The sequence below is a fragment of the Meles meles genome, chromosome 10 (assembly GCF_922984935.1).
Source record: "Meles meles chromosome 10, mMelMel3.1 paternal haplotype, whole genome shotgun sequence".
Classification (NCBI taxonomy): domain Eukaryota; kingdom Metazoa; phylum Chordata; class Mammalia; order Carnivora; family Mustelidae; genus Meles; species Meles meles.
Genome location: NC_060075.1, coordinates 71812069 through 71827640, shown reverse-complemented (window position 1 = coordinate 71827640; position 15572 = coordinate 71812069). Strand labels below are relative to the sequence as shown.

At 34.5% G+C, this 15572-nt stretch overlaps 1 protein-coding gene across 1 annotated transcript in view; it reads left to right on the top strand.

Annotated features, from left to right (window-relative positions):
* The window catches only part of VPS50 (VPS50 subunit of EARP/GARPII complex), a 130851-nt gene that overhangs the window by 60588 nt on the left and 54691 nt on the right, over positions 1 to 15572 (top strand). The window contains exons 15-16 of the mRNA XM_046020863.1: positions 6685 to 6779; positions 7108 to 7206. Of these exons, the coding sequence (XP_045876819.1) occupies positions 6685 to 6779; positions 7108 to 7206 (194 nt within the window). The remainder of the gene's footprint in view (positions 1 to 6684; positions 6780 to 7107; positions 7207 to 15572) is intronic.

Here is a 15572-nt window from a genome sequence, read left to right as displayed (position 1 = left end):
TACTGTTTTGATTTGTACAGCTTTGTAGTGTATCTTGAAATCTGAAACTGTGATACTTCCAGTTCTGTTGTTTCTTTCTCAAGATTCTTTGGCTTTTAGAGGTCTTTTTTGTGGTTCCATACAAATTTTAGGATTATTTCTTCTACTTCGGTGAAAGATGCTGTCGGTATTTTGATAGGGATTGCATTAAATCTGTAGGCTGCTTTGGGTAGTATGGGCATTTTAACAATATTAATTCTTCCAGTCCACGAACATGGAGTATCTTACCATTTGTTTGTGTTGTCTGCAGTTTCTTTTGTCATTGGTTCATAGTTTTCAGAGTAAAGGTCTTATACCTTTTTGGTTAAGTTTATTCCTAGGTATTTTGTTCTTTTTGGCATAATAGTTAAGTGGAATTATTTTCTTTCCTTTTTTTTTTAAAGATTTTATTTATTTGACAGGGAGAGAGATCATAAGTAGGCAGAGAGGCAGGCAGAGAGAGAGGGGGAAGCAGGCTTCCCCCTGAGCAGAGAGCCCGATGTGGGGCTTAATCCCAGGACCCTGGGATCATGACCTGAGCCAAAGGCAGAGGCTTAACCCACTGAACCACCCAGGCACCCTGGAATTATTTTCTTAATTTGTCTTTCTGCGACTTTGGTATTAGTTTATAGAAATGCTACCAATTTCTAGGTATTAATTTTGTGTCTTGCAATGTTACTGAACTTATTTACTACTCCTAGTAATTTTTTGATCGCATCTTTAAGGTTTTCTATGTATAATATCCTGTCATCTGCCGGTGACAATTTAAGTTCTTTCTTACAAATATGGGTACTGCTTCTTCCTTTTTCTTGTCTTATTGGTGTGGCTAGGACATCCAATACTGCGTTGAATAAAGTAGGAAGAGTAGCATCTTTGTCTTGTCCCTGATCTTAGAGGAAACGCTCTCAGTTTTTTTTTCAACATTGAGTATGTTAGCTGTGGGATTTTTATATATGGCCTTTATTATATATTAAGCTACTTTTTATTTACCATTAATTATGGGTTTGGGCTGACTTTTTCTGAATATTATGTATACTGGAAAGGGAAATCTCAGTAAGTATACATCTAAAGTCAGATATGAATTGTTTCTGATTTAATCTCCTGATTTAGTCTCCTACTAATAGACACTAGTCCTACTTAGTTGAAATTGTAGAATCCATGATAGAATTTCTGGTAACTCAGTGTGCTTTGAAATATTGGCCTGGCATTTTATATAGTCGGTTTCCATTCAGTCTGGCAACTTGATTTCATTCCAGGCATAAGAAAATCTGCTAAATAAGAGAGTTTTTTTGTTTTTTTTTTAAGATTGTATTTATTTATTTGTCAGAGAGAGAGAGAGCGTCAGCGAACACAAGCAGCGGGAGCGGCAGGCAGAGGGAGAAGCAGGCTGTCCACTGAGCAAAGAGCCCAATGCGGAACTCGATCCCAAGACCCGGGATCATGACCTGAGTGGACGCTTAACCGACTGAGCCACCCAGGTGTCCCTAAATATGAGGTTTAGTAAAACTATTCTCATTTAAGCATTTGGCCAGTTAATGGAAATGATCATGCTTTTGAGTATAGATTATTGTGCTGTAGGTCTCAGGCTTTAAAATATCTTCATCTCCATCACTCCAAGTCTCCTTTGCCCCCCCCTTCTCAATAGTTCTAAAACAGTATTTTGCATACTTTAGGAACTCATTGAATATTAATTAAAATTATAAGGCTCAGTTCAATTGAAAAAAGCAGAAACTCTGAAAAACAAATGTTTTTTGATAACACATTCAGCAGGCAAAACCTGACCTGATTTGAATTCATTTATTAGCAGAACCAGACCTGTATTTTCATTAAGTTTTTTTGTAGTATTTATCTCATTAAAGTGAACATTTATATGTTACAGGAATATTAATGTGTTTTATTTTGGGATAGTGCCTTAGACCCCACTTGTGAGTGTTAAATATATATGTTATATACATTTCTAACCACAATACATTTCTAAAATCTGAAATGTTGAATTCCAAACCACAAATTAGCATGTGACAATTTGTATACATTTATTATAAATTTATTATAGAGATAATGAAAAGTGAAAAGCATAAGAAGATACTTAACTTTTTTAACATAAAAACTGAACTCAAAATCAGAAAGACTGATTTTTTGATATGAAAATTTTTAGAATATTTTCCATGCGTTTAGACTCAAAAAGAAAATCTATAAGAAAAAAGGTTATGTCAGTTGTACAATTTGGCAGACACTGTGGATTTAAGAACATATTGGTGAGCCCATGGTACTTGACCTTTTGGAGCTTACAAATCAAATTATATGAAAGTCTCGATATTCCAAGATTTTAATTTTCATCTTTAAATATTTGATATGTAAGAAATTATTCATATTATTCTTATGCTTCTTATTCCTTTTTACTATAGAGCATTGAGATTGCAATATTTCTAATTCTTGTGAATTTGAGATTTTCTTTACATCCTAGAATGTCACCCACTTTAAAAATTTTTGCCTGAGCATTTGGAAAATAACCATGTATTTCTTCTTTGTGGTAGGAGTTAAGTTCTATGTGTATATTAAAGCAAGCTTATTACTAATTGTATTATTCTAATCTATATCTTTATTTTTCTTTGTTTCCTTGGCCTGTGTAATTCTGAGGGAGGAGTTTTAATCTTCCAGAAGGATTATAATTTTGTCAGGTTTTTATTTTATTTCTAATGTTAGCTTTCGCTTTTTATACTTGGATGCTATGTTGATTGATGCTGCAATGCTAATAACCACTTTACCTACCTTCTTTGTATGTAATTCCCTTCATTAATTTAAAAAAATATATAGTTCTTTTGTCCTGAGGCATTTTGCTGTGAATTCTAGTTTGCTTTATTATTACCATTGCTATGTTTATTTTGTTCATATTTTCCTTTGACTGTCCCTTTATTTTAAAGGCTTTTAGATCATGTTTTAATTGTATCTCCTATCAATGTAAAAGAAATTTTTTTGAGAGAGAGACTTTATCTTTTAATTGGGCAATTCAATTTGTATTTTTATTGATGTTTAATTCATAGTTCTTTAATTATTAGAGAAGCTGAACATTTAAAAATCAATTAATTATTGATTTGTGAGTTATTTGCTCATTTTTTGCTTGTAGGTTCTAAATGATGTATGTGATAATGAGTAATCTATATGTCATTTGTCTATTTTCACTTATATTCAATATGCAGATGATCAGCATTTTTATGAGGTCAGATCATTAACCTTTATCCTTTGTGACTTATGCTACATTTCTTCTTTTTTTTTTAAGTTAAAAATTCCTTAATTTTTTATTCCTGGTACCACTACCACTGTTTACAGGGCTATATACCTGATGTAATGAAAAGAAAAAGAAAAAGCTATACGAGATGAAAGACTTCAGGAATGTACATCTAATTGATACTACATTGCATTAACCAATACCTGCACTTTGTTGTAAAATGTGGCTGTGACAGCCCTGAACAAGCAGGCTTTCCTGTTTAAGCTGCGGTAACTTTTCTGACTATGGATCATTGTTCCTTCTGTGGCAGATTTTTACAGTTCCTCTAATGCATTTGGAATGACTGTCTCAAAGTAACCTGCAGCTTTCCTGGCCACTCCTTGCTCTCTCTCCTACTCCAATCTGTAGTCCTTTTCTTCTGAATTGTTTTAGAACCTTCTGCTTCCATATCCACCACTTTTACCACCAGATCCATAACCATCACCATAGAGACTGCCCAGGCTTCTTCCACCAAAACTGCCTTTTTCACCAAAGTTTCCCCCACAATAAGTAAAGTTGCCAAATCCACCTCCACGATGTCTTGTGATTCAGCAGATGGCATTTCTTGTTTAGAAAAGGCCTTTTTCACTTCACAGTTAAGCCCATGAATAGTGTGATATTTCTGAACAACAATTTTATTAACTCTATCATGATCATTAAAAGTTACAAAAGCAAATCCCCCTCTGCCTGTCTTCCATAATTTTTGTGGTTTCAGTCTTGCCATGCATTTCAAAATTGCCTCTCAAATTATATTCTTCTGTATCTTCTTTAATAACCCTAATGAAAGTTTTCTTCACTGTGAATTGGGCACCGAGCTTTATGGAATCCTCTCTAGAAATAGCTCTCTTTGATTCCGATAGAGGCCCATCAACCTTGTGTGGTCAAACACACGTTCTGCATCCACCTCTTCAACACAAGTATAAATCACAAAACCAAAACCCCAGAAACATTTTGTTTGCTTGGGTTGGGGGGGAGTCTCTCATCACCACATGATCTGTAAGTGTGCCCCAATTTTCACAATTTTCTTTTAAACTGTCATCTGTAGTTTCAAAGCTCAAACCACCAAAAAACAAAAAAAACAAAACAGTGTTCTCAACTGCTCTGGTTCCTTTGGATCGTGGCTCTCCTTCCCCAGTGGCAGTGGCAATGGCACTGCGGGTGGGTTGGGCTGGTGGGCGACTGGGCAGCAGTTTTACCTGTTTTGAGACCAGATTCACCTCTTCCTACTTGAGTTCAATATCTGTGCTACATGTATTCTTAAAATACTTCTTCCTGTGTAAAGCTCAGGTTAACATTCATCTGGTAGGTAGGTAAATATAGATATTTATCTAAACGTTATATTAATTGCTATATCCCTAATACCTAGAGTACTGCCTAGAACACTTAGTAAGTACTCAGAAAATATTTTTGCTTTATTGCATTAATTTTTAATTTTTTGCAAACATACAAAAACAGCTATCTAATCCATTTGTATGTCTTTTGATATGTGATCCAAAGAGAGGAGAGAGAAGTTTTCCCCCCCAAATGTAGTTTTTTTTTTTCCTCTACTACCTTCTGAATAATCTTTTTCTTGTCTCTTTTATGTGTGGTCCTTCCTTGTAGCAAGGTCTAGTGGAAAGAGGAGACTCTGAAGATAGAGAGAACCAGGATTCAAATCTTAGCCTTGTTATTCACGGGGCATGTGAACTTAGGCAATTACTTGACCTGTTTTCAGTTTTTCTTCTCTTTGGAGGATAATAAATGCCTGCTCAACAGAGCTGTTTTAGAATTAAAGATAATATGTAAAGTTATTAGTATAATGCTGATAAAAGAGCAAACAGTAGTTTTTACTGTTGATCATTAAGGTCTGTGTATATATTAGCACTAGTTCTGAGTTGTTTGTCCTGTTTTGTTGATTTTTTGGATTTTGGCAGTATTCTTTTTTAAAAAATAGTTTTTCTACTTGTGATCTCTGTCAAATAAATAAAATCTTTAAAAAAATAGTTTTTAATATATTTAGTACAAGTAGGACAAGTCCTTCAATATCACTTACAACTTTTATTCCATCTTTTCAGCTTTATATATACTTTTTTTTTTAAAGATTTTATTTATTTATTTGACAGACAGATCACAAGTGAGCAGAGAGGCAGGCAGAGACAGAGAGAGGGGGAAGTAGGCTCCCGCCGAGCAGAGAGCCCGAAGCGGGGCTCAATCCCAGGGTCCTGGGATCGTGACCTGAGCCAAAGGCAGAGGCTTTAACCCACTGAGCCATCCAAGCGCCCCTCGGCTTTATTTTTTTTTTTTTTTTTAAGATTTTATTTATTTATTTGACAGAGAGAGAGATCACAAGTAGGCAGAGAGGCAGGCAGAGAGAGAGGAGGAAGCAGGCTCCCTGCAGAGCAGAGAGTCCGATGTGGGGCTCGATCCCAGGACCCTGAGATCATGACCTGAGCCGAAGGCAGCGGCTTAATCCACTGAGCCACCCAGGCGCCCCTTGGCTTTATATTTTTAAAAGAAGTTATTGCCTGTTATTTCTGGTGAATTTTAGAATGATTGTTTATTGGAAAAGTTTTTTGTGATTTTGGTTAGAATTTCACTGAACCCCTACATTAATTTGGAAAAGTTGACATCTTTATACTCATTCAGTCCCTCGACTTTCATTTTATTTAAATTTCTCTTGAGTCCTGTTAGGGTTCTTAGCTTTTTCTTACAGGTCTAATGCTGCCTATTAAAATTATTCCTAAGTATGTTATATTTTTGATATTTATTTTAAAATGGAGTCTCATTTTAAGATACTATAGCAGAAATACAAGAAAACTTAATTTTTTTAAAAAGATTATTTATTTATTTATTTGATAGACAGAGATCACAAGTAGGCAGAGAAGCAGGCAGAGAGAGAGGAGGAAGCAGGCTCCCTGCTGAGCAGAGAGCCTGATGCGGAGCTTGATCCCAGGACCCTGGGATCATGACCCGAGCTGAAGGCAGAGGCTTTAACCCACTGAGCCACCCAGGCACCCCAAGAAAACTTAATTTTTATGTATTACACATAATCACATAGTTATCCCATTCTAATTATTTTTGAATTGATTATTCTAATTAATTTATTATTTTGAGGTTCCTAGCCTAGCAAGCCACTCATAAATGATGATAATTTTTATCTTCATATCCAAAATGAGGATATAATTTTTATCTTGCATGTATGTATGTATTAATAGTGATAGTCATCATTGTTATTTTTATATTTGATGTTTATGGAATTGTTTCCATGATATCATTGTAAGAATATTGATTATTGGCCTAAATATATATTCTTAAGAATGTATTCCTGTCTAATTTCAATGTGTAACTATAGAATAAATGGTTCTTGGAACTTACATTCTATATTTTGGGTTTGCTTGAAATATTTTTTGTTTTTTTTCCAGGATGTTCAGCTAAAAGTAAAAACCTACTTGCTTGGAACAGATTTGTCTATATTTAAATATGATGATTTCATCTTTGTTTTGGATATAATCAGCAGGTACTGTGTGAGATCTTGTTTTAATCTTTAGTTTGAGTCATTCAACCATGATAATCAAAGAAATCATGAATCAGTGAGTTATGTATAACTTTTTTGTGGAAATGAAGACAATGAACATTCATAATCTAATTTCTGCTGGGTGTATGTGAATGTGTTTAAATATTTCTGCCTTTCAGATGTCTGTAAACCATAATGAATTTGTGAACGTTAGAATTTCTTTAAACTTCATTTTTATGGTGTGTTACCTTTGAAGAAAGATGACCTGGACCACTTTTGTTTTGTGATAAGGATGTTGCTGAAATTTATGTAAATCTTTTTATCCAACTAGGTTGATGCAAGTTGGAGAAGAATTTTGTGGTAGCAAATCTGAAGTTTTACAAGAGTCCATTAGAAAACAGAGTGTCAATTATTTTAAGAACTACCATAGGTAAGAACTGTAATAAAACATGAATAGACTTATTTAGGTAATGAGAATACTTTGTCTAACACTTAAACCTTGTAGCATTAATTGGTTTAAAACAGTTACTTTTAAATTTGAAAGAATTCATCCTCTGTAGCTCTTTTTGTGATGGTTAAGGACACTTTTTTTTTGCCAAAAATACCATAAAATATTCTCATTTCTTATTTATTGTAAATTTTGATAGATTGTCCTAAAGCCTCAAAGTGTTGAACTAAATATTGAACCAATTTCTTTATGGGTGAAAGATGATTATTATGTTGGAGTTCACCAAAAGAATTTGACCACTATCCTATATCTGCATACATGGTGTGAGCTAGTAAGGAATTAAATCAGTAGAGGCAGCACTCAGTGAGGGGTACTTGAAAGCATCTGCCTTTTAGGGGTAAGAAGGCTTGTGAAGAAGGCATGATATTCAGAATCTAGCTATAAAGTCAAAATTATGTATTACATTACAAAACAGTAACTACTGACTTTGGAAAGGGTGATTAGGAATGGTTTTGGGAATGGTGGAAGGTGGGAAAGAGTGTTTAATTAGCAGTGTGATTGTATGCTTAAAGCAGCATTAAATTAAGAGAGCTATTTATTAGATCTTTCCTTATATAAGGTGGAGACTATACTATATCCCTTATATATATTTTATCATTTGAATTGTTAGATCTTACTTTATTCCACATTTTTATTTTTTGAAATTAAGTTTTGATTTTGTTGTTCTTTGCTGCCAGGGAAAGTAAGAATTTTATTTTATTTTATTTATTTATTTTTATTATAATTTTTTATGATATTTTATTTTATTGAGTTTTTTCCTGTCTCAATGATTTATACATATATATATATATTTCTTTTTTTAATTATGTTCAATTCTGCTTTTTCTTCTTGGTCAGAGTCAATACCTGGTCATAGTCATAGGTGCCATGTCAGAAGAGAGATTATTGGACATCAAACCAATGATTAATCATTAAATATTTAAGTATAAGTGTTCCTTATTATTGTGAACTATTAAATATGTTTAAGATTTAAATTGATCCTGTACTGAAGCAGAGAATTTGAGTTTGTAGTTGAATTCAAAGAATGTTTAGGGGCGTCTGGGTGGCTCAGTGGGTTAAGTCTCTGCCTTTGGCTCAGGTCATGATCCCATGGTCCTGGGATTGAGCCCCGCATCAGGCTCTCTGCTCAGCAGGGAGCCTGCTCCCCCCGACCCCCCGCCTGCCTCTCTGCCTACTTGTGATCTCTCTTTCTCTGTCAAATAAATAAATAAAGTCTTTAAAAAAATGTTTAGAAACTTTAAAAAAATTTTTTTAATTGACTAAACCTCAGGAGAACAGTGGAAGGAGACAACATGAAACCTTAATGCTTCCTTTATTTATATATATATATATATATATATTTCCCCGTTAAAACTTAAGCCCTCTTGAAACAGATGGCCTGGCTTGTACACATTGCTGTACAAAAGGAAGAGTTTTTAAATCATAAATGGGAAAGGATAAGGAACTATGAAGGAGCCAAAAGGCTCACTTACCTGTCACAATGAAAGCATGACAGGTGTCCATTTCCCAAAGATTACTTGTAGTCAGTAAGACAACTGTGAGACCTTTTGGTGTTCATAGTGACTGTACAACATGTGCAATGAAGAAAAACCAACTCTAATTTATTTAATCTTTCTCCATTCTGCTTTCTACTTTACTTATTGTCCAAAAGTGTCTGTCATCTGGGGCAGCCAGATCTGGGCATTTCTAGACTATGACCATGGTGGAGATTCCTCTCCAAAGTTTACCTTGATGAAATTAGAATATAGAAATGAATTATTGAAGGCATCTGGGTGGCTCAGTGGGTTAAAGCCTCTGCCTTCAGCTCAGGTCATGGTCCTAGGGACCTGGGATCAAGCCCCGCATCAGGCTCCCTGCTCAGCGGGGAGCCTGCTTCCTCCTCTCTCTCTCTGCCTACTTGTAATCTGTCAAACAAATAAATAAAATCTTAAAAAAAAAAAGAAATGAATTATTGAATGTTTCCAAAACACTCAACATTTTAATGGACTTCCCTTAGAAATATGTGTGAAATTTCTTTCCTGTTGAAGAGACTGTACAGTATGTTTAGAAGGAGAGCTGGACTGGGAGATAGTAGACTTGGGTTCTTACACCACTTTCGGTGCTTGCCAGCTCCCTGACACTGGACAAATCATTTAATTCTCTGGCTGATGGTTCTGTCAAACTGCAAAAAGGGGTGGCTAGACGAAAAGATCTCCATAAATGTTGCCTGTTGATCTTGCCCTTTTTTCTTTCTGTGTTGTATATTGGAATACTGGAATAGGTTAAAAAGTAAAAATTTAACTTTTCTAAAAGTATTCTTTTCTATCTCCAGTATCAAAACGAGTCTAGTTAATATACTGGCTATGGTCATTCTCTCTCCCAACAGCTGCCATTTGGAAAATTATAATAAAAATCATTTGGTAAAGTTAGTGCCAACGGTTAATGGGTTCTGAAGTAAATCTTTTTCTTCAGAAAGCAAGATAAACTTAACAATTGGTTTAGAAATGTTGCCAATGTACATAATACTGAGTTGACGAAAGTCATTATGTTAGCTAGTGATGAATCTATTAAATTCCAATTTAATATCTTCTTCACCAAATCATACTACATAAATATTTAAAAGCAGTATGAAACATGGTGAAATATAGATCAAGTGGGTTTTAATTTTGTTAATAAAAGTGTTAAAACGTCCTTAAAATTTGTTTCATGGTCTTCTACTGCCAAATAGAGCTCCTGAGAATCAAGAAATTCTTAGAGCAAATTATTCTGACTTAGAGTCCATTTAGGCTATTAGTATAAGATGATGGCATAATAAAAAAGTGAAAATAGAAGCATTTTACTCTGTGGGTGGAGCATCTATTTATATAAAGTGTACTCAGTTGCTTGTGGTAGTTGTATAAAAGTCTGTATGCCATTATCTTTTTCTAGGGAAAAATTGCATGAGACTAAAAGGGAACACAGTCTCTATCAATGTGAATTCTTCTACAAAAACATAGTTTTATTCTCACAAATTCCTTAATGTTCAGTGCTAAGTTTGTATACATCCAACACTATCATTCTTCTGCCAGATGTTGTAAAAGCACAAATTATCTGATTTAGACAGTAATGTCATAGAAATTATTTAGTTTAATTGCCAGAACATTCTGTTTCACAAGTGCATGTTAATTTGTAATCACTCTAATGATCAAATCTTACAAAATATTTTTAAGGATTCTAAAGGTCCAGCAGCTGGTGTTAAAAGAGGAGAGAGGTCACCTCTCCTTTTAGGGAGAAAAACTTTCCCATTGTCTGAGGGTTTATTTTTATAGTATTGAAAGCATAGAAAGTATCAAAAGTATAGAAAGGTTTATATTTAAAGTATCTTTAAAATGTGTGTTTCTAGAATCAAGTTTATTATCCATATAATTCTCTTTGTTTTCTGCCTGGACCAAGTGATTTAATCTTTTTTTTTCTTTTTTTTCTAAAGATTTTATTTATTTATTTGACAGAGAGAGTCACAGCAAGAGAGGGAACACAAGTAAGGGGAGTGGGAGAGGGAGAAGCAGGCCCCCCGGCTGAACAGGGAGCCTGAGGCAGGGCTTGATCCCAGGACCCTGGGATCAAGACCTGAGCGGAAGGCATCCTAAGTGATTTAATCTTTTTTGTTTTTTCGAGTACTGGGCCTTATATCTTCTAGAACTCACTTGCTTTTTCTCCTCCTCATATATTCTCTGCCAAATAAGCATTTTTGGCTAAGGTTTCAGAGAGGGCAGTAAATAAATGATCAGTAGTTTTAGTTTTTTTATGATAGAGCTCAAGATTTTTTTTTTAAGGAAAATGTAATAAATGTAAAGGTTTAAATCTATAAGTGCCCAACCTGTTTTAACTACTATTGTTGTGTAACAAACTATCCTGAAACTTAAGGGTTTAAAACCACCATCATTTTACATTATTTCATGTAATCTGTGAGTCAGGAATTTAGGAAGAGATGAGCTGAATGAATCTTCTGCTCAGAGGATTGGCTGCAGTGACTGAGTAGTACTCAGCTGATGGTAGGGTTTGTCTAGAGGATCCAGGACGACATTGCTTGCACCTTGGTGGAGATGGCTTGGAAGGATGTACATAATTGAGTTTGTTAGCCAGAGTGCCTGCATGTGGTCTTTCCAGTATGATGAACTAGGAGTGGTTGGACTTCTCTTATATGGTACCTGGCTTCCCACAGTACTAGTTTTCCAGAAGCCTCAGGTCAAACCTTCATGGCCTTTTCTGATGTAGGCGTAGAAGTCATGTAATCCTTCCACCACATTCCAGTGAATATTCCAGTGAATACAAGCATGTCACGAGGCTACCCAGATTCAAGAGGAGGGAAATTTGTTGGGGAGGTGGTAAGGTCATGTTGTATAAAAGAATGTGTGTGGGATATGAGGTAATTATTGCAACTTTCTTCGCTATGTTCCTTAGGAAAATAGGGGCAATATTTTTAGAAAGCAAATGTTCTTGGACTTGGTGGTAATGGTACCAGTAAATTATCTTTAATATTTAAAATACTATAAATTAGATTATTTAAAAGTAAAACATATATGTTTCTAAATTATACAATAGGGCTTAAATTTTAGAGTTAAAATGAGAACAAAGTCTTCATGGTATCTATTTGATGTTAGACTAACTCTCTCTGCCATAGTATATAATAATAGTGGTAGACCATTCTTCAACTCCTCTTAGTTTATACTGTTGTTATTGATTTCCAGTTTTCTTCCTGTGTTTGGGGCAGTGTGGTGTTATCAGTGGCCTTGGGTTCCTACCTCTGTACTAACTAGCTTTACCACCTCTGTAATTTGGTTTTCTTATTTCTCTGAGCATCAGGTTCCTTCTCTTTAAATGTGACAGGCTTATAGCAGAATCTTTACCTTCCTTGAAGTGTTTGATTTTATCATTTGTTTTTGGAACCTGCCTTTTACTGCATCAAGTCTTTTATCAGGTTAATTAAAAGATCTGGATTTCACACAGTTCCAATTCATGGATTTTTTTCCCCTTTAATTAGTAGGTCAGCATATTTGAGATGCTTCTTAGATTGGTTATTGTCTTCTTTACAATATTTACTCTTTAAAATCTTTTAAATTTTATTTGAATTGTACCTGTTCTTTTGTACACCATGGAGCTTCTTTGTATCCTATTTGTATCTTGTTTCTTAAAGACATAGGGGGCACCTGAACTGCTTAAATGGTAATAATTAGGTTTGCTTTTGACATAATATGGCAGCATTCATTTCTGTTATTCAGCATTTGATTGCAGTTTGTAGTTTATGTACTCACTGCTTTTTCATCATAACTGTTATTCTTTATGTGTATTAGTAGAGTCAAATAGAAGAAAAAAACAAAATGCAGATCTTCCAATTTGTATAAAAACGTTCTGAGCAAAGAGTTGTAAAGGAAGGTTTTCGTAGCTTTAATGAATCAATTTGGATAATAGTAATGAATTTATCATTCACAGTTACAAAATAAGTAATTTTTGCCTTTGACTATGTTTTTTCAACAGTGGTGCAATGAAAAGAACAAGATTTGGAAATTAGGGTCCCTCTGCTGTCTACTAATCGTGACCTTGTGACCCTTCACAAGTGGATTGATAATGCCTAAGGCCCTCTGTGGCCATATTTTTAAAACAAGCCTGCCTTTATTGCAGACAGTTTAGTTAGGGGAATGAGAAGATTATTAAGATTTTTTTCTTTTGAAAAAAATTTATTACAGTGCAATATAAAATATACGCATCTTAATATACAACTCCATAAATTTTTACGTATATGTATACCACATAAACCACCCAGGTTAAGATAGAGAATTTTTCCACCGCCCTGGAAGGATCTATTCTGTCCTTTCTCATTCAAAACCATCCTTAGAGATAACTGCTATTTTGGCTTCTATCACTATTGATTATGCCATTCTGAATTGTTTTGCTTTTTTTTTGTTTTTGTTTTGTTTTTGTTTTTTTGCTTTTTTTTTAAAGATTTTTTTATTTATTTGGCAGAGAGAGATCACAAGTAGGCGGAGAGGCAGGCGGGGAGGGGGACAGGTGGTGGGGGGGAGGGAGGGGAGAGCAGGTGGGGGTGGGGGGGAGAGCAGGCTCCCTGCTGAGCAGAGAGCTCGATGTGGGGCTTGATCCTAGGACCCTGGGATCATGACCTGAGCTGAAGGCAGAGGCTTTAACCCACTGAGCCACCCAGGCGCCCCTGTTTTTTTGCTTTTTATTTAAAGTTTCCAGTTGTTTCTTGCACATACTCATACGTGTATACACATATACATATATGCATATTTAAGCTTTTTAGGATATTGACCTGAAATTCCTGTGATCTGATGGTTAAAGCATTTTATTAAACCTAATAGTTGGGAGATTCTTTTGAATTTTCTATGTATACAGCTATGTCATTTGTGAATAATGATGGTTTTATGTATTCATTTCTAATCTTTATACTGGTTAGGACCTCTGGTACGCTTTTGAGTGGAAGTGGTGACAAGGGGTGTCTGTATTGTGCAGTGCTTTGTCAGTAGGTATGATATTTGTGGAAGGCTTTTATAGATACTCTGTCAGATTAAAGAAATTCCTAAGAGACAAAGTGTACTTTAAGTCAAGAGGTATTGCTAAAAATAAAGAGAATACTTTCATAATAAGAGAGTATTCATTAGGAAGATAAAACAATCTTAAATTTGTATGCCTATACTGACATAACTCCAAGACCATATGAAGCAAAATATTTAGACTAAAAGGAGAAATAGATAGTTCTATAATCCTAGAATTTTTTTGTGTGCCACTTTAAGTGATTGATAATGGAAGCAGAAAAAAGTCACTAAGGATACGTGTTTGACCAACATATTTAATAACATTTGCCTCTTTTTTATGTGTGTGTGTGTGTCTGTGCCTGTGTGAGAGACAAAACAATTGCAGAGTACATATTTTTTTCAAGAGCACATAGGAGTTTATCAAAATTGATCATCCACTGTGCCATAAAGCAAGTTCTTTAAAAATGTCACAGGATTGAAATCACAGAGCTTACATTCTCTGACCACAGTGAAATTAAACTAGAAATAAATGACAGAGATAACAAGAAAATGTACACATTTTTGGAAAGTAAGCAACCTATTTCCAGTGATCAAAGAAGACAACATATAGGAGTCAGAAAATCTTTTTAAATGAATAGTAGTAATAATAAAACCATGGCATCCAAGTTACCAGATTCATAGCAGAAGGGAAAATTTCTAGCTGTAAGTGCACTTTTTGGAAAAGAGGAAAGTTTGAAAATTAGTGCCTTGATTTTCCATTTCAAGAAGTCACAAAAGTGACAGTGAATTAAACAAAAGGAAAGAGAAGGAGGAAAATTATAGAGCAGAAATCAATGAAATAGCAAATATGTAATAGAATTCTATACTAGCAAGACTGAGCAAAAAGAAAAAAAAAAGACACAAATTACCAATATCAACAGGACTTTATCTATAGATCCTATACATTAAAAATGTAATAGTATATCAACTATTCTTCAATTTAAAAAAAATGCAGTAAATGTGTAGTGATACAGATATATCATAAAATGATAGGAACAGCTTTATGCTAATAAAATTGACAATGTAGGTGAATTGAACACATTTCTTATAAAACCAACTTAAGAAGCTGACAAAAATAAAATACAGAAACTGCTAGACCCGTGTCTTTTAAAGAAATTAACTCTACACTTTTTCATTTATTTTTAAAATTTTTTTAGAATTTATTTATTTATTTGACAGAGAGAGATCACAAGTAGGCAGAGAAGCAGGCAGAGAGAGAGAGAGAGAAGGAAGCAGGCTCCCTGCCAAGCAGAGAGCCAGTTGCAGGACTCGATCCCAGGACCCTGAGATCATGACCTGAGCCAAAGGCAGAGGCTTAACCCACTGAGCCACCCAGGCGCCCGACTCTACACTTTAAAAAAAAAAATATTTCATATCTAGCCTGCTGCCTTCCCTGGTAAATTCTATCCAACATTTAAAGAGAAAATATCAACACCAACTCTTTCAGAGAATAGAGAAAGAGAGAATGCTTCCTAACTTATTTTATGAAGCCAGCATAACACTGATACCAAAACATAACAAGGATATTACAAAAAAGAAAAATTTTAGGGAAGTGTCTCATAAGAATGTGGAACACTACATCAAAAACTAATGACGTACTGTATGGTGACCAACATAACACAATAAAAAAATATATATATAATCAACTAGGAGGTTTTTTGGTAGGCATTTGATGACTTCCAAGTGAATTAACATCATATGCTGGTGTCTTAAAAAAAAAAAAAAGATGTAAAAAAAATTC